At 33.7% G+C, this 24,988-nt stretch overlaps 2 protein-coding genes across 2 annotated transcripts in view; both read left to right on the top strand.

Moving 5' to 3' along the window:
- The window catches only part of LOC148953374 (xylosyltransferase Oxt-like), a 287,249-nt gene that overhangs the window by 197,870 nt on the left and 64,391 nt on the right, over window positions 1–24,988 (top strand). The window lies entirely within an intron of this gene.
- glo (heterogeneous nuclear ribonucleoprotein glorund) lies at window positions 855–23,916 on the top strand. Its single transcript, XM_089088505.1, has 10 exons — window positions 855–1,014; window positions 5,641–5,802; window positions 8,494–8,628; window positions 13,238–13,376; window positions 16,836–16,984; window positions 18,407–18,472; window positions 19,401–19,543; window positions 20,996–21,115; window positions 22,908–22,984; window positions 23,797–23,916. Exons 1-10 carry the CDS (start codon window positions 921–923, stop codon window positions 23,837–23,839), a joined length of 1,128 nt encoding a protein of 375 aa, XP_088944631.1. The 5' UTR covers window positions 855–920; the 3' UTR covers window positions 23,840–23,916.

Genomic DNA, 24,988 nt, shown 5'->3' with positions numbered 1-24,988 from the left:
CACTGGCCACTACTAACCCACTTCATTAACTATATTAACGGAATGATTGCATAACCACAATCATCAAAATACAGGTACAATTTTTTCAAGGTCATTTGTTACTTGTGTAATCAGATATTAGCGCAACACATTTTTCTCGTTCCACGCAAAAATCAATTGGCTCCTTGTCCAGGTTTATCACAGGTAAACAGGTTGTCAGTGAGATGTAATTTATCACACGTAAACAGGTAATCCGTGAAATGTACTTTTCACTTAAGATGTTAACTCTCCAAAGACTGAATGACAACGGAACTAATGATTGGTAAAACCAGCAAGGGTTATTGAGAAGCGTATTGGTGATTTCTTCTGCACAAATTCCAGGAGTCTTCCAAATTGTAATGTACATCAATATTAAGCGAAATTACATGACCTAATTTCAAGATTTTGTTTTCCTCATTCAATTAACTGTTCTCCTCTTTCATGACATAAAAATTTCTATGGCGATTCTGTAACCTCTAAATAGCCATCCCATAATAACAAATGTTTGTCTTGTGAAGCAAGTCATCTTTAGTTATCCTGAATTTCTTTCGTAAAGATCAAATGTTCACAGTAAGCTCGGTTTTAACAGCATATTACTTAATAATTTTATTGGAATAAAAAGGAGCGAGATGATCACAAGCACTAAATTTACCGGCTACCAAAAACAAGTTGCTCACTTGGACGTCTGTGTCACATGCCTTTTCTATGTGAGCGATGTGATCGAGATAATTTACGGTATTTGGTTGCCATCTACTGGTTAATTATGGAACATCACAGCATTTGGGCAGACAATGGGCGGAAACACTGCTCCTTGAATTACTTCATTCTCATCACCGATTTCTCCGCCATTTTAAAGCTACTCTTTGACTGCTTTAGGTGAACTTATTAAAAGTCATTACAAAATGGGTTCTGAAAATGGAAATGATGATGGCTACGTTTGTCGGTTGAGGGGACTGCCATGGTCTGCTACAAAAGATGAAATAGCCAATTTTCTTGGTAAGGCCTTTTAAAGCTAACTTATCCAAGCTGGTAGTAGGCTGATATTGGTGTAGTCTAGGATTTTTCTCCTAGGCAAATTGATTTTCCTATACAATGAGCAATGGAGTTTGATAATAGATAACAATATGGCCTTTTACTAAAGACTTACAGCAAATTTGCTTTTCTTAAGCAAGAATTTTATTGTAGAATTCAGTTTAGCTGCTCCTCACTATCTTGGAAAGGGGTTAGGTTAGAAAAATGAAGCTTTAAGCTGTGAATCCAGGGCCCAAAACATACTTTGGAAAGGTATTGCCAAGCTTCAATGTTAAACCTTTTCTGATTTCTAAGTCTTAAAAATTTACCTAGGCCCTACTTGACTGGTTGAAATTTTGGTAAATTTCTTGGCCACATAATTTAGTTAAGATGAAAGTGAAAACATCATTAGATGCCTCTTATTCTCTTTCATAATTTAAGAATTGCTTTGGTAAATTTCTACCAAATCATATTATTGAGTTAGGAATAAAGTGAATACACCATTTGATGCCTTTTTATGCTGATTAAAAATATAATAATCATTTCTATTGGAAATGAATTTCAGCCCCCCCCCCTATATATGCCAATTCAGGGTTAGGTTAGGTTGTAGAAATATATACCCTGAATTCGCATATATGGGGGGGGGGTTGAAATTCATTTCTGATAGAAATGATTACTATAGGCTATTTGTAATCAGCATAAAAAAAGGCATAAAGTGGTGCATAAGTCAATAATATGATTTGGTAGAAATTTACCATTGCTTCTAAGGCTATTTGCATATTGAGCCCTTAAAGGGGCCCCACAGGTATTTCATTTTGTAACCACACAAAGAAGTTATCACCACTAGTTAAGTTACGTAAAAGTGGTTAAAACATCACTAGTTTAGAAATAGGTGTTTCAAGAGTGTGGTAAATGTTTTAGAAAATATTTTGAAGTACCTACCTCCACTTCTTCTCCCTCTAGAGGGTCCTGACCTTTAAAAACCTGTGTAGGCCTATTATAAAAGTGAAACTTTGCAAAATAGATCTTCTGCTTAAATGAAGTAGGCCTAGGGTTAAAAACCAGTATCCAATTAAGTAAAATTTTGTAAAACTACAACCCTCACATCTTGTTACCAAAGAGGAATTGTGAAGGATTGTGTATATTAATAAATACCTAAAAATCTAAACTATGCATCAATGTGGTTATTATTTAAATTATTTAAGATTAAACACTTGAAATTAATAGTTTATTGACTTACCTATAGGGACCTCTTTCTGGAAATATCAGTTTTCCTTTTTTGATGTATAGCCTATATTCTTTTAGTGTTTCAGCTTTATTCATATATTAACAGAAAGCTGATTTTCTTCTGATTCTAGAAATTTAACCTTTATTGCTTCATATTTATTCTACAAATCACAAATATTAAATATAATTTTTCTTTTCAGTTGCTTTTCAAAACAGAGACCACATTTTCAATTTTTGTTGACAAATCATTTGTTCATCTGTAAATACATTTCCTAAATTTTGAAAAAGAAACATTGATATGGTTTAAATTCTACTCAAATAATAGTAATTGCATTTTCAGAACTAAAGCCAGAGAAAAACGAACTGAAGTAAAATGTTGTTTTGTCAAAATTTCAACAGTTGTTGTGTAGTCAACCTGTCATGTAGGTAATTTTCAGGACCCTCTAGAGGGAGGAGTGGAGGTAGGTACTTCAAAATACCTTTCTGGGACATACTTTAGCCTGTAGACCCATCCATGAAAGTTTCATTTTCCTAAAGTAACTCCTTTCCAAGATAGCCACAAGTAGCTAAAGTAGAATTTTACCTGTTTCCCTACCATTCCAAGTCTTCAAATGCCATTGACAAAAATAGTGCAGAATTTTGTAATTCAAAAGTTTGCTGTCAACAATTCAGGGTATATATTTGCACATGAGGGGTGGAGAAATTTCATGGTAAATCTGCAGCTAGTCATGTAATTTAGTTAGGATGAAAGTGAAAACATTATTTGATGGTTTTTTATTCTCTTTCATTATTCATATAAAATACCTCTGGGGTGCCTCTAAGGGCTTAAAATGCAATTAGTCCCAGAAGTAATTTGTGAATAATGAAAGAGCAAAAAAAGCAACAAATGACATTTCCACTTTCATCTTAGCTAAATTATGTGGCAACCTAGAAATTTACCAAAGTTTGGACAAAACAACATTTACCTTAATTTGCATTTATCACTTTAGTTTTGAAAATGCAGTTCATGTTATTTGAGTAGAATTTTAAGCCATATCAAGTTTTTTTTTCTAAATTTAGGAAATGTATTTGCATATCTATAAATTGGAATTGAGTGAAGTTGTGAAGCAGTTTTGTTGTACTTCATTAAGTAGAAGAATATATTTTGCAAGGTTTCACTTTTAAAACTCAAAGATTTTAAAGGTCAGGACCCTCTAGAAGGAAGAATGAGTGGAGTTTGGAAGTACTTCAAAATACCTTCCTGGGACATAATTTAGCCTGTAGACCCATCCCTGAAAATTTCATTTTGCTAACTTAACTATCTTTCTAAGATAGTGAAAAGTAGCTAAACTAGAATGCTACTGAATTTCATTGGTATAGGCTAGTTTTTAGTGTTTTCTTTGTAACGCTAGGGTATAATTTTAATTATTAAAGGGAAGAGAGTTCAATGAAAGTAGCAAATATATTCCTAAAGAGCATTGGGAAATGAAATGATATTAGCTTGCTCTAATAATTAAATTATCAAGTCCTACAGAAGAGTTGTAGGTAATATCTTGATTCACAGATTATTCATATGGGCATAAATTAGACTTACCTTCAGAATCAGAATTTTGGGTAAATTTACTGTTTTAAACAAAGTTTAGCTAGGATGAATACATCACTTGATGCCTCTTCTTATGCTATTTGACGATTCAGTAGGCTAATTATCCAAGGAGACATTCCAGGTAATCATTCATATTAACAGAATATTCAGATAGCCAAGGAACAAACTTCCTCTATAATCATAGTTTCAACCTGAATCTGAGCAAGACATTCATTTTTATTGTAAATTTAATTTAAAGCCCTTTACAGACCTTCAAAGATGATAGCTTTTTGGGTAATGTTTATATTAATAGACTAGTCAGGTAGCTAAGAAATAAACTTACCTCTATAGTCAGAATTGTATCCTAAATCCAAATTTAACATATCATTTTTGTTCAAAATGAACTTTATCCCCACTGCTATATATACCAGTTCAGAGTATATATTTGCACATTAGGGGGGGGGGGTAAGTTTATTTCTGATGCAAATGAATGTTAAATTTGGATTCATTTTGAAATTCTGAATATAGAGGTAAGTTTGGACTTTATCCCCCTCCCCCTAGTGCCTGAACTGTACATTAGGAAGGTTTGTGAAGTATATATCTCCATATTCCTAAGGGTACTAGCCTTTAATAAACTTAAACTGACTGTGTTATAAAAGTGGAACTTTTAGATATAGGCTTAAATCTACAGCCCAATGGAATTTTATTCATGCTTGTATCTTTGCTGATTCATAATTTATAAGGTTTAAACAATCTATGATACTGCGTCTCAATTGTTAAAATAGAATACCAATTTGGCTTAATATCCAACTCAAATCATTCAAATCATGTTTTAAAAACTAATGTAAAAGACTTAGAACTAAAATAAATCCTGGTCTACTATACAATCTACAAGCCTTAGAAGTAGAGAAGGAGTGAAGATAAAGGCTTGAAACCCCCTGCCTGGGGTATAATTGGGGTTCTGTTATTTCTTTTATTCTTCCAACTCTACTGCTTTGTACAATTATATATTGAAGTTCAACCAATGTGAGTTTTAAACCACTTGAACAAAGTTAAATTTCAAGGGATTTCTGCAGTAATGTTGGATGGTGTTTTATAAATAAGTCTGACTTCATCAGTCATCAGTAGCATCAAAATGGAGTGAAATTTTTGAAGCCAAATAATAGCCTACTTAAAAGGGGAAGGGTTCTAGAAACACAGTCATGCATCAGGATCACCTTGGTGAACTAAGTACTATAATTACAAAATTGTTACTTTTTACCATTAAGTTTATTTATAGTTCAGTTTACACCTCTCTCTGAGGTCTGATGAAATACTATTAAAAAAAAACTGAAGTCCCAGAAAAGCAAACACAGGCAAGAACAAAGGAGTTTTTGTTTTGGTTATTGGACTCATTACTCAACCCTCCCCTCCCATTTAGTGCTATTTTAATTTGAATTCCTGTTTGCAACCTCTTTCCCCATTATTCAGCAACCTGCTGTTCCTCTGGTCTTGAATGGATTGTCAAAAGGCATAATCTTAGGCAATATGTCATCTGTCATCTATAAAATATGGCCTAGCTGTCTTATCTTTTTCTTTATTATGTCCCCTGAAAGTGGGATTGAACTGCATTTTTACAGGCTGTTGTTTAAACATGACAAGTCAAATAAAGGTTAAACCTGTCTTCTATGATAGATTAAACTAAATATAACTGAAAGCCCCTATAAAGATTACTCAAATAGACTGCTGAACATAATTGAATAAGAAATTTCTTAAAATAGTTTTTAGCTCACAAGGGCAATCCACCTGGAGAATAAGTCCTTCAATGCTAACCTCTCTTTCAGGTGACATGAACATAGCTGGAGGAGCCGAAGAAGGTGTTCATTTAACAACAACAAGAGAAGGAAGGGCAACTGGTGAAGCATATGTTGAGTTGGAAACACAAGAAGACCTAGATCATGCTCTGAAGAAAAACAAAGAACATATGGGCAACAGATATATTGAAGGTATTGTCATTTTTCTTGCAGAACTATTTAAAGAACATAAAATTGAAAGCTGTTTCTTTTCTGATGTTAATTACTTGTGAAAAGCACTGCTATGCTTTGTCCTAAGTATTATTTGGTGTAGAATAATCTTAAATGAGTTTTTTTCTGATAAAATTGAAACAAAGACCCAGCTTGGCAGTAATTCTTGAAGGATTGTCATTATTGTTCAAGAAGATGAGGTAAGGTATTGGCCCTTGTGCTGCTGTTTGGATCCTTTCTATTCTCTCAGTTGAATCTCAGTAAGTCATAAATGTCTTATTGATGTACCAGTTTGTTATTTTAAGAAAGTTAGTTCTTGCTCCTATGGCAATATGACTGTTCTGATTGGTAGTATGTTTAAAATAAAAAAATGAGATTCTGGTTTCCTGAGAAAGATAAGGTGATAATAGAATCTACAAGGTCTTAATTGCTGTCCATCCCTAGAACTTGTTCATTAGTGAGAGTGAGAGCCCTGGCACCAGCCTCAGACTAAGGGCTACTAAATTATGTCCCAAGGCATCTGGTAGGGCATCCAGCAGGGTTCTGCAAAATAGTTGGAACACTTATCATTATTTTGGGTTATAATCTACTTTTAGACTGGATTGCAAAATAATAACTATCATTAATTTTGAATTTTAGCTCAAGGGGAATTAACAATGTTTTTGGTATATAGGGATGTTGGTGGTATTGGTGTCATCCATCAGGGATTTGAAATTTTGGGCTTGTCTCATTATTAACCAACCATTGGCCTCTTTGATGACCTTATCAGTGAACTAGTTCATTGCAATCTCATGTATAATAGGTGTTTTAGGTAAAGATAGTTACCATTGATGTTTTAGGTAAAGATGGTAGATAGTTACCATCTTTATCTGCAAGTGAAGTGTAATTTCTAGTTTTTATTTTATAAATTTGGATTTGAAAGGGCTAGTTGAACTTCTATTCATTTGTGTAAGGGGTAAATGGGTATTTGGATCTGTGACTGTTTGGTGATTTGAAAGAAAAACTTAACCATTTGGGTTTATTGTGCTCTTAAAGTATTGAAGGAGCTACTTTGTGGACCAGTGCCCTAACTCTTCCAGGCCTAGTGGGTCTTCTTGACCCACCAATTTTTAAAACTTGAATATGAATAGTAGTACATGTTTTTTATTTTTTTATTTATTTTTTTTTTCATTCAGTAACAAACTAGCAGTTGATTGTTCCCCACAAAGGGAGCCAATAGCCACGCCTTTTTGTGATGATTGGTAATAACTTTAATTAAATTATAAATATGAGATAAAATCTATAAGATTTTTTCTTACATGTCAAGGATATTCACCATGATATCAAACAGTTTGCGGTAAAAAACTCAAAAAAGAAATCAAGACTCTAAAAACAGAATAACAGACAGCAATAGATATATCAACGGAATTTGATTTTTATGCTGACTCCAAATATATTAGATTCATTTAGTTTAATGCTACCAATTGCTAGCTACAGGCCTTGAGAATATTTGCCTGACTTTTGAAAGAGAGAGACGAAATCTCCCAAAATCAGTTTCAGTGTAACATAGAACCCTAGACTAGAGTTGAAATGTTGAAATTTGTATTTTGCCAAGATTAAAATCACAGTAGCATGTATTTTATTTTTTTGTTCTTCTCAGACTGGGGAAGGGCTCATTTGAACAGAAATTAATAGTTCTAATGCCCTTTTTAAGTCACTACAAAAATTGGAGGGCAACTAGCCCCTCCCCAGCTCTTTCCCCCCAAAGTCTTCCAACCAGTATTTCAGATATTCATTTTGTTTGGTATAGTTGAGAGGTCCAATAACTATGTCTTTGGGGATGACATGTCTCCCCACGAACTCTGGAGAAGGGCCAAAAGTTATTAAATTTTTCCATTGTGTACATATAGTATTTATTGGAAAGTGTGTAGATATTTTTCTGTGTTACAGAAGTTTTCCATGCAGGAAGATTTCAAATGAAAGTGTGCTAAGAACTATTTTTCAGGCAGAACCGCGTGCAAGAAAATTTTTTGGGGGAATTCTCAGCAAGGATGGAATTGTCATAGGATCATCTCCCAGAGAAAGAACTTTCTAGGGAGGAATTTTTCTTGGAGCAAGTTTTCCATGGAGGGGGAAGTGGATTTCTTGGGATTATTTGAAAAATGATCAGAAATTGAATAAAAGTTTTGTCGTCTGCAAGTAGGAGAAACATTAAAACTTGAAATGAAATTATTCCGCATAATAGGGGGGGGGTGTCCTTCTATACCCTGCTCTTTACACAAATGTTTGACATTTTGTCCCAATTATTTAATAACGATTCCTGAAACACAAAGGACATTTACTTAGAATCATAACCATGGTTAAAAGTACTAAAAAAATAGTGTGAAGAGGGGGATGTAGAGGAGGGGGCAGCCCCCCTCATATACTGAATTATTTCTGTTCGTTTTAAGTTTTAATGTTTCTTCTTACTTCCAGTAGAATTTTTTTATATACATTTAATTTCAGCAAAAAGAACTAAGAGGTAAGATTGACCTGATTGGTTTTTCTGTTACGAAAATTTCAGCCACTATAAAGAGAGAGAAAAAAGCTGAGTCTTTGATTGTTTTAACAACATCGTTTCCATTTTCAAGTGGTAGCATCTTGTTCTGTTTCAAAAGTGAGGTATGCCTATTTTAAATCAATTTTTGATTACAGTTTTCAAGTCATCCAAGTCTGAGATGCAATGGGTGCTAAACAAAAGCAACAAAACCAGCTTTGACGAGTTTTGTGTGAGGCTCCGAGGACTGCCATTTGGTGCAACCAAAGACGATGTTATTGAATTTCTTAATGGTAAGCCTTTACTTGAGTCTTAACTGTCTGAATACTTCAGTAGCACCTTATTTTCTCTTTGATTATTTATTGTTGATTCTTATCTGGAAGCATATACAAAAACCATTAGTGGAAGAACTGTCATTTTTAAAATGTCTTAAGTAGCAGTTTTTTAGTTTTACTTGAAAGCACAACGTTTTTAAATACTTATAAGAATTTAAAGTTAAAAAAAATGGAACTTTTGTCCTAAGATTAGAACTTTTATATCCTTTTTCTTCTCTAGTTTTAGAATTGTATGATTATATAGAAGATGATTTTGTATTTGAGTAAACAGTGAAGCAAAGGGGTTGAGTGAGAAGGAGCTAAGCAAAACCTTTCAACTTCATTTTATAGATATTGGAGGAATGGTAATTCTAATTGCTTAAGCTGTTGCTCCTTACTTTTTAAAAGCTTACATAAGACCAAACTTTTTTTTTCCTTTGTTTTGCTCTTAACAGCTATTACTGTTTATTTTTACTGTTTTATTATAATTGTTCCTATTTGTTGTTACTGTTACTGAAGCTTCAAAATTGTGATTCAATTCAAGGCTTAATTTTATTGAATCATGTAGATTAGAAGGTTGGAGTTGACTAAGTTTAATTGGCTTCAGTTGTAAATTCGGAAACTCGAGTTTTTGGTTGTTTTTCTGGGGGGGGGGGGAGAAGGTGGTGGGTATTTTAGGCTTGAGCCTGGACCCATAGTTTGAGTTTGCCTCGCCATAAAATTGGTAATAATAAGAAATCAGTGAAGTAAAGAATCATTCACTGAACTGTTTATAAAAATCTAAAATAATGTTAAAAAGCTTTATCCTTATTTTTGATTGACTTTTTTTTTCAGTCAATAATATAATTTTGAATTGTATTTTGTATAAAGAGCTTTTCCATTGCTGTATATCGATGATAAATGGCTACTTTGAGTGAATTTGTTTTAGTTTTACCATCTTAAAGATGTTTAATGGTAATTTTAACTGATTTTATTTCTTTCAGGATATGGGGAGGGAGGAAGGGCATAACCTTAAAATTCCAATTCGAATGCTTTGTATAAATCGATAGAAGATTACCAGAAGACAAAATCAAATATTCTAATTGCATAAGCTGTTGCTCCTTACTTTTTAAAAGCTTACATAACTGTCAGTTATTATATGATATGTCAACCGGCTTGCTGTACCCTATTTAAATTTTATTAGCTAAATTTTAGTATGGCAAAATGTGTCACATGATGTCTTTTGAATAACCATGGCAACTCTTCTTGAAATCATTCAACATACTATATGGATCACAGTGTCTCCCCTCTAACATAAAATAGCATTTTACTGGTCCAATTTGAGTTGGAGGATCAACCTCGATGCTGCTAGGTTGAGTTAGGTTTCGTCAATAAAACTGAAAAACTGAATTGAAGTACCAAGGTCAGTTACATTGAAATCTGATTGGCATTGGTTCAGTGGAAACTTCAACGCGTATGTATAAAAATAATTGGAAACTCAGTATTTATTAAAAAGACCTCTGTATGCAGTTTGTGGTGGTAGTGGGCGCCAAATAAAAAAGAAGAAAAAAATAGCAAAAAATAAGCTTAAAAACCGATGGTAGCAAACAGCTTAAGGTGTAGGCTTCCTCTGAAGGTTTAGTTGTCTCTAGGAATCAACAGATCGTAAATAATAGAATCTTTACAGATGAAAAGCGTTGTCAAATTCAGCTAACTAGTGTTGCTTATTTGTTTTAACGGTTCAACGTGGCAACACCCTGTAGCACAGTGGCTTTGCCATAGTTCTCTTTGCCAATATGGAGTCAGGGGCTTGATTTCTGCTGCCCCAAGGTTGGGTGAAAAAAAAGACAGGAATTGAAAGATTAAACGCTCTGTGTGCCTTCAATGGTTCCAAAAAGAATTATTGTCCTTTATGCGCAACGTCGTAACACTGACAACCATGTGATACCCTAAAAACGTCATTATTTTGAAACAAACAAAGAAAAATATTAGAAAATTGTGGTTTTCAGGAATTAAGTCTCATTTTGATGTCCCTGGTGCTTAGAACTAAAAAACGGTCGACTTTTGGGCTAGTATGATAAAAAGAAACATGGCAACTGTACAGGAAACATTATAATACTTGATATTTAAGCTATTATTCTCTATAGGCTAGTTGTCCTTTAGAATGACGATATTTTAAGGTTCTCGGGTTGTTCTCCATCAGTTTTATTATTTATGTTTTAAGATCTTGTACCCTTAAAGAGGAAAGCAATTGTGACACTTGTCTTCCACTTTCAATATGGGTTCCTATCAAAGTCGTAAATATTAAATTGCTGGAAAAAAAATCAGGATCAGAAAGAGGTTTAAAAAGATGTTTTCGACAAATCAATCAAAGTAGTTTAGAGGCTTTTCTTGAAATATCCTAAATACCAATTGCCAGAAAGCATTTATATTTTGAAAATACTGTTAAAGCTCCTTTAATTTCATATTGAGCCAAGCAAGAGGATGCTAATACTATGCAAGTGTTGCTAAATTCTCATATCCCATTTGGTTCTATGCTGCTTACAGCCCCTTCCTCATCCATACCTCCGCCTGGTGGTCACAAAAACTTCAGAATGTTTTCATTAGAACAAAAATTGAGAATTCCTAGTCCTTATTAAGATCCAAAGGGATTGGATACCAACTAGCCGCGTGGGGGTTGTATTTTCTGGGGGTAAACCCCTGCCACCAACCCATTTACCCACAGTTAGGACAATAACAATCAATGATACCATTAAACAGCAAACGGAACCTATAAGTCGCAGTACCCCCTTATATACTGCAGTACCTCTAAAGATTCTATTAGTACTGGCTTTAGGTATTTAGGTATGCTTTAGTAGTACCTCCTTGCAGTTTGCTGATGGTCCACCTTCTTTTTTGTCATAATTGTAATACATTGAAGAGTTATTTCTTGAGGCTACTAATGCTATGCAAAATCGCCGCGAGTGTCAATATAAATAATTAATAGAAAGCGGAAATCAGACGTGGTGTGAATATTTTAAATATTTACGGAATAACGTAAGCCTCCAGAGCCATGGCGAGGTTCCCTGTATCACTGGATTTATGTAAATTTTGTTATTTAATATCTTATTAGTTTAAAGGTCTTAGAGGCCCTGTACGGTCAATCATTGTAATTTAAAATTTCTGTTAATTCATTGATGTGTGCTTCACTTTATCTTCAATCTAGACCAAAGCTAATATAACACATTGCTTTTGATCAAAATGATTGATTCATTCAAACTTTCTATCAATCGCCGTCAACGCTTGACTCAGTTATCAAACAGGTTCCTTGACGGTCAATCATGCTTGAGTCAATCGATTGACGGAAGCTTTTGATCAAAATGATTGACCGTCAAAGGCCTCCTTTAGCCATTTTTAGCTCGAGTCCACTTTTGGGAACTTTTGCCGAGTCTTGGGCACAAGGATCTTAAAGTTGGAACAAAGCATCTCAATCACAGACAATGAAATCAATGAAAGAAAATAATTGTATTTGAATAGGTTAGACCAGAGATTCTTAAAGGGTGGAAATTCGTGAAACTTTCGTAATAATAATCAAGTCCTGTATAGTTGAAGTTAGTTCTTTTAAGCATTGTAAAATTTTAAGCAACAGTTCAACTGTGACAAAATCGACGCGGCGAGTATAACGTTGGCAGTTACGATTGTGTTTGCTACCTTGTTACTAGGCTATAAGGCTACCTTTTATCAAACCTTAAAAATTGAAAAAAAAAGTTTCCCGGGAAGATAATCAGCCAATGCAAACTAACCTAGTCTTATTTAAAACTATCTACATCATGTTCAAAATTAGTTATCTTAACAGTCTTATGTTTAGGAAACATATTCTCAAATCAAAATATTTCTGTCCAAGATCAGGCACTTTTTGAGTACTTGAGGTTCTACTCTACCCAATAAATACATTTAAAGACATCGATAGAAGACGTTTTGTGGGTTGCATAGATGGCAGGCAATTCATGAAAATTTAAGTGGACTTGTCTTTCGTTTTGACTGCTTTCATGGTGTGTTCAGCCTAAAGGTCTTTGACAATGTACTTGTACGCTATGTCTTTCCATGATATTGCTAATTAGAATGCACCACCTTTTCTCCCACATGACTGTCCTCCAGATCTCCAGATAATTCTATGCGTGTATTATCAACCTAACATGTATAAATAATTACGCAAATAAACTGGGATAGCTCCTCCAAGAAACTTGACTCGGACTTTTCTTCTCTTTGAGCAGGAATTTCTCAGTCCATTCTTAATGCTAATGCTTCCTTTAAAGATACACTAAAATATGTAGGAATTCAAATACTCTGGTTTATTGTGTTTGCCTTTTTTTGGCTGATTAGATTTAAAAAAAAGAGTAAAAATGCATATATATGCAAACCTGTATATTTCTTAATTTATATAAATGTATATTCATATAATACTTTTGCTGCACAAGTCTGTTACTAGACATTTACTTTTTAAGTGCTTTTGTTTGAGATTGTATTTTAAGTTTCTAATAAAGAATATGTTTATATTTAAGTGTTTGTAATATTTGCAATTTAATGTTTGTCCATTTGCTTTCTAAAGGGATAATTATTCTTTGGGCAGGGTTGCCGATAGTACCGAACGGTATCAATTTGCCTCTCGACGCTCAAGGGAGGGCAAGTGGGGAAGCATACGTACAGTTTACAACACCAGAGGCAGTGGATAAAGCGTTGGAAAAACACAAGGAGAAGATTGGGCACAGGTGGGGATGGTGGATCAGTGGCTTGGTCCCCTGTGGTTTTATTGGTTCCGTTTATTAGACCTCCGCTTCTTTTATCTATTTTAGTATTATACAGGCTGTTCCAAAAGCTGCTTTACTGTGAAAAAAAGTGTTGTGGCTTATCAGTAAGATTATAGTAGAAACTCTGTTAAGAAACTATGTTGTAGTTTTTAATAATTATACATGTAGTATTACTGTCCTACAATTGGATAACAGAGACTGTCTCTTTAAGATCATATAGGAAACCGATAAGAGGATACTCAAAGGCTTAAAAATGGGTTTAACATAGTCCTCTCACCGAGAGTACAGCGTTACCCAACAGAACTAAAATAATTTTCGCTGCTTAAAATTATAATTACAGTTATAGGTCCATATATCTTATAATCCACTCGGAAATATTCCGAAATTATAAAATATTTACCGCGAAACCACTATGCAGAATATAACTTAGTTAAAAAAAAAATATACATCTATCATGCCTTCTTGCGAAACTGGTTATTTTACGTAAAGAAGAGCTAAAAACACTAACTAGTTTTATTTGTGCTTTTAAATATAAAACCGAAGTTATGTTTATTTTATGATTTTGATGGGCAATGCGAGATGACTTGTCCTTGTGCCTTGCTGAATAGAACAAACTTCGTTCAGTAGTGAAGTTAAACTACGGTTATTTTCCTTTAAACTGAAAAATTTTGCAAAAAATGTTCAGGGTTTTTGAAAAAAGTGTTTGGAAATTTAGAGTAGCAATTCTTATTTAAATATCCAGACTGTTTTTTAATTTCTCTTAATATGTTCTATATCCGTAGCATAGCACCCGACGAAGAGTTTAATGGTTTTAATTGTAAGCAAGTCATTTTCGTTATTGATGCCCTTAAACATAAGTTTTTTTTACTTACGATGATTTATTCAATGCATGTTAAAACATTTTGGAAAAAAATTAACTGTAATGCTGCTCAACGAGTTCAATAGGTTGCATTGTAAATAAGTTATAAAATCAGGAGTAGAATTAAAGTTATAAGTCAACCAATTAGGTGGCACGTGTCAACAGCAACTCTTAAATTATTTTCTACGATACAAACTCAGAACTCTTAGATGACCTTTACACGGCAATTTGCTCTCTTAAGTAACTTTGAGAAGCCAGATATTTAGCCATATTTTGTTTTGGTTGACCTCCTAAATCATTCGACTTTGTTGACCGCAACATTCTTATGATACAAACCCAGGTTTATGATACTAACTTGGTTGACCACAAACTCAGAACTCTTCTAGGCTCTAATCCCATCTTGGAGTTCATTTAATGAGCCATTAGACCTAAAATCATTGTTTTTTTTTTTTTTTTAACAATTAGTTTTCTTGATGAGAAAATCAGAAAACTTATCTTTAATGAGTTCAATAGTTATAGTTGTAAATAAGTTATGAAATCAGGAGTAGAATTAAAACTGCAAGTTAACAATAAGTAGGTAAGGTCCTATTTTTAAAATCGTGATAATTGACGAGCCAGAAGCACACACATTTTTCGATGAGAAACTAGTTGCGTGAATCTATCGTGCCGTAGGGTTCAAATCATTCAGTAAAGCCCCGTTTTAATTAGTGAAGTAGCTTAATTAGCTCTTAGTTGGTGAATATCGGTAATAAAAATCCTTCACTTTTGGGCAATACCGTGAATAAGATGAATAGCGCTAACAACGCACGCTCTTCTATTTTTCTTTATTCATCTTAGTATTAAAGCAATACCCAATTACGAATTTGGAATGGCTATTGGTTACGAAAGAGAAAAAGACAAGTTTTTACGGTGAAAACCTCTAGTAACCCCTATTCCACCAAATAAGACCGGGCTTGAAGGTTCTGTTAAGTATTTCATGTAGGCTCTTAGGGTAGCTTACAATTAACTTCTGAGATTATAGGCTGCTTTAAGACACATTTGTGTATCAGATATCAATATTTTGAATTAATGGCAGGGTCAAAGTAGACTCGGGTTAACCTTGCTCGCGGATCAAATATAAACGGGTCTACAATGTTATCTTGATAGCTGTGCTCATCGTGATTAGAGGGAGAGAGATTTATTCTAAACAAACAATTTAACATCAGTTTAGCAGCCACCCCAAGAAGTAAAAACTTGTCCCAAGGGACTGGCAAAAATACACTAACAACAAAATAATAAAAAAACAACCTATCTATATCACAGTCGCCAAACGGGACCACAAACCTTACACTTTAACATTTTCATTAAATTTAGTATCACATTCATAATCATAATCATCTCCCCCGGGAGCCATAAATATTTACCAATATCTTTAAAAAAAAAAATTGAGGGTATAGCAATTGATTCATGCTGCTCCATATTTTTTTTTTTAAGATTAAATAACTTAGACTCCGAATGATCTAATCCTGGACCTCTCATCTTCCATTCTTTACAAAACAGTAAAGCAAATTTTGGGACCTCTTGTAGAACAATCTTTAAAAAAATTGAAATGTGCTTTTTCATTTATTGTGCTTTCTTGGTTGTTATTTCAAATGTGGGTCCTGTCCCCATTAGAAATCATAGATGAGTTACAAGTAGGATTTCCTTGCTAGTTAAAATTTATTGAATCTAGGCTATCGAAACCGTGGCTATATATTAGATGTAAGTATAAATAAATGGAAAGTTCGAGGCATTTTATTAACTCTAGAACGGACACTGTAAAAGAAAACATTTATAGGCTGTTTAGGACGAGCTGGGCTCTTGTAATTTTTCCTTACAAAATGAATAGTTTTCAATATTAGCTTAAAAGAATAGCAAAAGTATATCATTGATTCAGATAAGATAATTAAAATAACATTTTTAGTACTGAGGCTGTGCTCATTAGTAAAAAAAAGTTTGGGCTTTTTAAATAAAATAAAAAGATTTATTGGAAGAATAGCTACTTTTAGGGGTTAATTTGCCATCATTTATCCTTTCTTTAATCGCATGTTCTTCGACGTAGGAGACGTGTGAAAAACAAAGTATTCAAGGCTTAAATTTTCTGGGCAAAAATGATCGCACGGCTATTGAAAAGAATTAATGACCCAAGATCTGTTTGTTTAATATGTCTAAAGTACATCGCCAAAAAGTTCAAATTAGACATCAATATTTTAATTATTTCAATCAATAAAATTAATGATAAAACTTGCTTTGTTTTCATTGGTTCTGTGCTCTTAGCTAATTGATTCACGTTCCTTTTTTTATCTTTTGAATAAAATGTATATGGAAATTCTTTCTAGCTCAATATTAGTGTTGTTATTAGATTGTTCTGAAAACTCTTAGTTCCATTAGATTTTATTTCAAGATATAAGAGCAAATTTTCTATTTCTTGTCTTATATAAAGTTAAATATTATCAATTTTGAAAATAGGAATATGAGTTGTTGCTTGAAATATTCATTTATGATTCCTTGTATTTATATTCCTATTTTGTTGTTCTTAATAGATATATCGAAATTTTCCGTTGTTCAATTGATGAAATGAACAGCGCAATAGCTCCACGATTGATGGGAATGCGAATGGGAAGAGGTCGACCAACCCCTTATGACCGTGTTGGTGGTGGTATGGGCATGAGAAGCGGAGGATTCTCTTCAGGTAAGTTTTTGAAATGGGCCAAAGAGAGCCATACAAAGAGCTGGAGTTAATTCTTTCTAATGGGGGGGGGGGGCAAATTTGGACTTTGGCGTCCTCTGCCACACCATCAGTACTACAAACATTACAATTTTTGCCGAAAAGTATTACAGTTTAAGCTTGTTTGGCTGCCCGGAGTGCTTCTCCCCTCTAGCCCCTTGCAGATCCGGCCCTGGACATACAAACATGATTTTGTTCCCGGGGAGTGTGTTCACAGCTATGAAAAAAGTTACCATTTAGCCTTGAGTTACATGGTAAGGATAAAAAGTTAGAAAGACATCGGAATGGCCGAGATTTGGGGGAGGGTGGGCAGAAAAGCTCGATTTCTATTTAAAAGATTTGTTTTTACGAAGTGACGAAATTGTAAGGTTTACACTTGTAGAGTTTGATATTAAAGTGGATTAATTTACCTTTTTGTATTTTAAAAGCACCAGTGAGCCTGCTAAGACAGAAATGGAATTTAATTCTATTTGACGCTTTTCTAAATTAATGCCAAGTTCTGGTCAGGGCTACCACGCTTGTATGATTTCCCACCAGGTCTTGGAAGTTTTGGGTCTGAGCTTGGGATTTTGAAAAAGCATTTGTATTAACACTATCCTCAAAAATTACATAATGCTTATATTATTTTATATCCTGTGATATTTTTCAGTTCAGGAAGCCAGGGGACGAAACATAATTGGATTCCTATCGAAGTTTAGCCCAAGTTGTTAATTGTCTGCTAAGCGAAATGTTTGAAAAGTTGCTCAAGGGTTCTACTCAGTAAAACTACAGTTATATAAAAAAAACTGTTGCTTTTGCTCGTTTGCGAGGATTTGAGGAAATGCGATGATTTGCTCCCACTCCCAGACATAAAATTCGAAGTTGCCTTGAAATGGATATACTCTTAAAAAAGCCTACTGTTGGGCTTGAACCCATGAAATTGAAATCGGGTGTCTAATGCCCGCCTTCTGAGTCGACCGCCATATTTGGTTTAACATCTGTGATGCGTTAATATACAAAAATAACAATTCGTAGTGTCGTTAAAAAATATATTTGTGATATTGACGCAGCAAAGATGTTAAACCTAATAAGCTTTATATATTTATATATATATATATATATATATATATATATATATATATATATATATATATATATATATATATATATATATATATATATATATATATATGGTATATATATATATATATTAAAATTTCTTTGTCTTACAGTTCATTTGTGTTGGGGCTTGAAAAACGATGAATTTTTTTTTCTTTTTTTTTTATCTTATGCAGGGTCCTAATTCAAGCATTATTTTTGAAGGTTCCTGATTCAGCCATTCATTGCTCAAATAATTTAACAAAGAGAACCATGTATGCAACTTATAATTTTTTTTTCCTTCTTTAGGCTATAATGACTTCGATGATGTTGGTTATGGTGGTTTTGGTGGAAGCGCCCCAAGCAACTATGGTGGTAAGTTATATTTTTTAAAAAGAAATCTTGTTTTTTTCTTCATCGCCCCTAGAATTTCTGGAAAAGGGTATTTTCTTAAAATAGGATAAGGATAAACTATTGTTTTGATACAGCTAACTCTACTTCACAGTTTTATATTTCTTACTTTTATGAAGGCATTTAAAGTGCAATGAATATTGTTTCAAAACATTTAAGCGGAAAATGTAACTATTTAAAGCTACAACAAAATGCACTTTCATTACTGAAACTACTCTAATAATAAGCTAAACATTACTGTAAAGAGTAGGGGCCCTTATTAACTGTAAATGTATGCTCTTTTTACGTAATAATCATGTTATTTCCTTTAGTTGAAAAAGAAATTGTTTTTCTTTAATTTCTTTTAATTTTTAATAATGAATTTTCAGTAGATGTAGATGTGTCTTGCCTTCAACCCCCTCTCTTTACTATAGACTTTCATTTTTCTATCTGTCTGAAATAATTTATCTGAGTTAAAATAGCTGGATTTGTTTATTTGGGTTCATGCAAACTGCAGAAAGCGGGGGGGGGGGGGCACGGGTTTCTCTAATCATAATTACTTTTTTTTTTTTGTATGCATTTATACTTAAGTCTAAAATTAGGCCACTGTAATTGCCAAAATAAAGCTACAATATTCTGATTAGTATGGTTATGCGCAGGTTTTTAATATTTAAATCATGAAAAAAAGCTTCCCACGAAAGAATTGAGAAGTTTTATTTTCGGCATACGGAATTTTAAGATTTTATCCACAAAAACCCGCATTGTCGCTGATTTTAACTGATCTTACACTTCTTAAATATCAATTAAACGCTCTACGTCGAGTCATGTTTGCTCCGTTTAGAACAAAGACAACTAAAGAAACGGGGAAATTTTCCGGTTTTTGGTGAGCTTTTATTTTTAATCTTTTGTTTAGGATTTGGTGCCCCATTCAGTAGTTATGGTGGATTTGGTAGTCCCTTAGGACCACCCGGACGAATGGGACCAATAGGAGGCGGAAGCTTCAGAATACAGATGAGAGGACTCCCATACAAGGCTTCGGAAGCAGACATAGCTGCGGTAATTTTTTTTTTTATTCATTAAAATATTGTCTGTGTTTCCCAACTTATCCCTTTATTTACTTACTTTTCAAGTAATTCAAAATCGTTTGAAAAGTTAGAATGGCAAATTACAACGAAAAGCTATCAAAAAATTTAATGGTTTTTATAGAAAAAAAATGCCAAATTAAGGAGTGCCTTTAGGCAGTTCGTGTCTTTTGTGATTTTCTCTCTAATCTACGATTCAATTCTTTGTTATTTTTCTCCTACCTACGTTCATGTCTGTAAAACAGATTCATTGCTCCAAGCCAGGCTTGTACAATAGAGAACGAGAGGGGGCACAATCCATAAGATGATGCTATATGAGACTGGGGGTAGCTGGAAGCCTGCTTTTCGCTTGAGACCGAGTGCTTCATTCTGAATGGGGTTTAGCTAAATAGGTGACGAATTTTACAATTCGGTATTTTCACCCTCATTTCCCTCACACTTAGTAAGTTGCGTCTAAACTTTCCGGGAAGTTTTTTTTTTGGGGGGGGGGGAAATGGTGTTAAAGATTTTGAACTTAGAGTTAAGGGGGCAAATGGCATTTTTTGGGTCCTCATTAACGATCTGTACACTAAGATTTCCCTTTTTGATGCATGGTGTTCGTCAGACTAAGTTGCTAGTGGTTTTTCAACCACTAGCGTGATAAAGAAGTGGAAATCGTACTTCTTGTTTGACCTTTTATAATTGGTTAATGAATAAATTGGTAGATGAATGATATAATCCACAAATTTTATTGTTGATTCATTGTTTATGCATTGTGTTATAAGAAATAAAGGGTTTATTTATTATCAATAAAGAAACGATAGAGAACAATTGTTGTGGCAATTGGTATACTTTTTGTAAAAACATTCGTGCGTCAGATTCATTGATGCATCCGATGTTGAGACCACCTAGATTATTTCCCCTCGTGTTTGCAAACTTAACGAGTTTAATTTGTATGATAAAAACAGCAGGGTTTATCGTAAGAGCTTAGATTTGCTTGGCCAAAGCAACTGACAAAAGAGCTAACTAAATGGCTGAGATTTATGGGGTTGGGTTTGTATTCAGGTTGTCGCATTTTTACTTATCAGTACTTTTACATAGACTTCTGGTGTCTTGAAGAATCTTGTAGGAATCTTGTAGTTTTGAGAAGTCCATACAAAATTCTTTAATCAGTAACTTTTTTTTAAATTAGATTTTGAAACGAAGCAGTGACCTCGTGATATGTAAAAAACGTATTCGTGTCTGTTATTATCTTATCATATCTTAATAACTGGGAATTTCCCGGACATTTCTTAGGAGGAAGTCCCCCATTCTCTTCAAAATATGAATTGGGGCAGTGGCGGGGCTTGGTTTAGTTGCACTCAGTAGGAATTTCCTAGTAATCAACAGTCAATAATTGTCAATGAATTGTCAATTATGTCAATTAATATTTATCTTTTACTTGCAGTTTTTCCGCCCCCTCCGTCCTGTTTACATCAACATCAGCTATAACGACCAGGGCAAACCATCTGGCGAAGCTTACGTCGAGTTTGCAACATACGATGAAGCCATAAGAGCCATGGATCTGGTTAGTATCCCTTTTACCCCCTTCTGACTAGCGTTCTCTCGTTGTCTCTCTTTTCACCATTTTGCTGTTGCAAGTTAACGTCCTTGTGGTTGTCCATTTGAATCTTCCGTTGGAAACGAAGAAGCTAATGGAGACTCATTTACAGCACAAATAGAATCCATTTATTCTTCCCTTATGTGCTCCCATATTGTTTGTCCGAAATATCTTCTGATATGGGATTCTAGCAAAATGAGACAGTCTTTTTATTTAAAAATCTCTCGCCTGCTCTAACTCGGAATAAATACCGGTTAAGGAACTATTATGTTCAAAAAATTGAATGAATATAGCAGAAATTGATTAACTTTTCCAAGTTTATTTCATATTGGCCTTTATTATAATTTCTCTTCAACTATATCATAGCCTAATACAACTGTAATTATTTTTGCTTCGTCAAACATTATATGCAAAAACACTCAATACAAAAGCACCATGCAAAATATGGTGTGGGAGAGATGATTTGCAAAACATGAGATTCGTTTAATTTTTTAGATATATTAGTTCCTTAACCTGTACTTTTTTTCAATATAGGGCGTATGCATTTCCGATTTTAAATAAAAAAGATTATCATTCTGCTAAAATTTTATATATGAAGAATTTAAGCTAAATTCGTTTGAACTTGAGCTAAATCCTGGTGATGTCTTAGATTTAGCTTTGAGTCGCTTTTGTATTTTCGCAACCCAGGATCACACGGGCAATTAAATTTGAATATATGTTTCGTAAATGGTCAAATTTGATTCCCTTTGTTAACTAAATAAAATAAATTCCTGCTATATTATATTGAGATGCATCTTCATACGAAATATGACATGAATTGGAACGACATGAGAGAAATTGCGTTAGTCCTTATGTATAAAATATTGTACTGAGAGTAATGTAGATTAGGTTGAGTTGCGTTACCCAGTGGGTGTTTTACGGACAAACTGGAATGTAAATGAGCCAATAAAGGGAGAGTACGCAGTGCCACGGGTTGATTTACTTCCTTATTTGACAGTAAAACGCCTAGTGGAAACAAAGTTCTATATTGGTCAGGTAAGGAATCAGTGTCACTGTTATTTCATTAACGAGATGGAAGAGCTTGCTTCGATGGTTGGAGCCTCCTCCAACCTCCTACTATTACTATAACCTCCTACTATAGCACTAGAGATGAGGGCCGATTGCCAGGAGTGCTATATCCTAAGAGCTGACACATGGACTTGTATTCGAGAATAGCCGGTAGTCAGTGAGGGAATGAACAAACAAGGAACAAGGCGAATATTTCAAATAATTCAGGGATGCAGCGGAGTTTATCTGATGAAAATGAAGTAAGAAACTTGTTCTTATTTCACAAGGAAATCAAACCTTATGATTACCGGTGTTATTACTGTGTCACGTTTGATACACATTTGGAATTCTCATTTTCTTGTTTCCATTCATTTTTCTGTTTTTCTTGTTTTTCTTGAGGGATTCTGATTTTCTTGTTTCTATTTTCTTGTTCTTGTTTCCTTGTTTCTTGTTTGGAATTCTGAGTTTCCGTGGATTTAGTCTGAAAGTGAATTAGACAAGAGTTTTTACACAAGGTTTGAGTTAATATTAAAGTTGGAGTAATAGCTTTGAAAGAGATGATTTGTCATACTTTGGCAATTTGTTTTTACATTATTGTCCATATGATCTATCGATGGCCCCATAATTAAATAGTACAAAAATTATATGTCCAAATGTTTTTTAACATGAGGCCAAGTATTCTGTTGCATAACTGTTTTTATCTCTTTTCTAGGATAAGGCAAATATGCAAAATCGGTACATTGAACTCTTCATGGAAGGCCCAGGGTCTGCTGGTGCTGGTGGAGGAAGGTAAGAGTTTTTCCTGGTTTTTCTCTTTTAAAGTATTTAATTACGAGCAGCTCCACAGCACAAGGATTGTTGTTTTCATGGCTATATTTACATTAAGGGTTGCCTCTCCTCGACCAAAAATGCTTTGTGATATGGAAATTTGAATCTTAGTCCACATGGTTTCCAGGTGTTGTTTAAGTCCATAGATCTTAATTTAACTATAGATAGACTGGCTTGATGACTAAATTCATATTTGCGTATTTGTTTTTGTTTTCGTATTAAATTTAGTATATGATTATTTTTTTACTTCACAAGTTCGGTAAAAGCAGGCAAAAACTACATTTATGTCTGTAATAGGTAGAAATTTTGAGAATGTGTCCTTAGTTGGGTAAAAATTATATTTATGGATGAAAACTAGATATTTGCCTATTCTACACGCCCAGATATATTCAGAATTCGATTAAAGGGGTATTTATGTGTGTTTTCCCTTTTTTTAATCTTCATTTATTATCTTCCATAATCTACATTCGGTGACTACCTTTATTTAATTAGGTATGTCGAATCGAGACTAATGAAGTAATCGATTTTAGCTTAATCCCTAGTTAATAGTTAAATTTGCAAGAAATGATATTACTTCTATAAGGAAATACGTACTTAATATTACTTGTAATTAGGAAATGATGTTACTTATATATACTTACGGTGATAATATTAACATCCTGTTTAATTTGCAGGATCAAGTGTCCAAAAAAGACGAGAAAGTTCTGTTGTTTTTTAAAATATCATTTGGCTAATTAAAATAATTTATTAATTGCTTTTTATTGTGTTTACAGATTCAGAAGCGAGAAGAAGTTTGGAGGAATTGGAAGGCGTTAAGAGTGAAGATTCGTATGACTCAAAATACCCTTTTGTATGACTCAAGTTCTTTTTTATATAAATTCACATGCCCTTAATTCTTCGACCTTTGGATCAGATTCCCCTTGACCTTAGTTTTTTAATCAGTCCAGGGTTAGGATAAGATAAGATTTATTGCTGAAAAACGGTTATCACAAACCCTACAAGGGGCAAATTCGCACTTTAGCGTCAAATAAAACGAAAAAAACAAAACAAACAAACAACAGAAAAATATAAAAGGGTCAATGTCAAATACGTAAAAATGTTAAAAACAAAAACAAATTAAACTCAAAATTAGAATGTCAATGTCAACTCACAAGGGGATAAAAAAAAAGAAAAAAAAAACATAAGTTAGTTAGTGATTTGAAAATAAATAAATAAAAAACCTTCAAATTTGCAAAATGGATATTCAAATTAAAAGTTATGAGGTAAAAAGTTAGGGGGGGGGGGCTGCGGAGATTCACTGATTAGGATTGTGCCACTTTATGAGGCATGTTCTTGTCGCTTTAAAGGGGGTTATTTCAAGGGCTTTTTCTATCAGATCTTCGTTGTCTAGTCTGAAAGATCAGATTTAGAGATGAGAAAGTATTAGAAATCAAATTGACTCATCAACTTTATTATCTACAACATCTGCACATTATTTAATTATGAATTTGTAGCTTGATAAAAATGTTTTACCAAAATGATGAGTTACAGCCGAAAATAGTAAAAAGATCGCCATTATGTATTAGATACCTATTTTAAAAGTCACTAAAATCTATTTAGCTTCTTTTTAATATACCAGTGCAATCTTTCAACAACAACCAAACGAGGGAGTAGCTATCTGTCTACTCTCTGTTGTTTCCCCGAGGTAGCTGAACTCATGTTTTGAAGAAAAGAGTTATTATTAATCTGACTAGTAAATTTTTCATGGGAACAAGCAATATTTTCATGGGAACTAGCGTCCCCTCTGTCGACTAGTTTTCATTCAAAATGGGTAGAACCACGGGGAGGTCCCAACGCCGTAAAATTGCTCAAAGGGTATTTCCTTCGGGGTGATTTTTAGCGTTTTCCATGCAGGTGTGACAGAACATTTTTGGGGGCTCCCCTTTCCTGATATTTAAAAAGAAAATTCTGCTCTGTTTAATCGGA

Source organism: Artemia sp. Qi Xiang Cuo, chromosome 4, assembly GCF_049724085.1.
Source record: "Artemia sp. Qi Xiang Cuo chromosome 4, ASM4972408v1, whole genome shotgun sequence".
In the NCBI taxonomy this organism is placed as follows: Eukaryota; Metazoa; Arthropoda; class Branchiopoda; order Anostraca; family Artemiidae; genus Artemia; species Artemia sp. Qi Xiang Cuo.
This window is presented reverse-complemented; position numbering and strand designations above follow the sequence as displayed.

Coding starts and splice junctions, on each gene's coding strand:
- glo (XM_089088505.1), top strand. CDS start 921: ATGGGTTCTGAAAATGGAAATGATGATGGCTACGTTTGTCGGTTGAGG. Junction 5,803..8,493: donor GGGCAACAGATATATTGAAG/GTATTGTCATTT, acceptor TTTTGATTACAG/TTTTCAAGTCATCCAAGTCT. Junction 16,985..18,406: donor AAGCGGAGGATTCTCTTCAG/GTAAGTTTTTGA, acceptor TTCCTTCTTTAG/GCTATAATGACTTCGATGAT.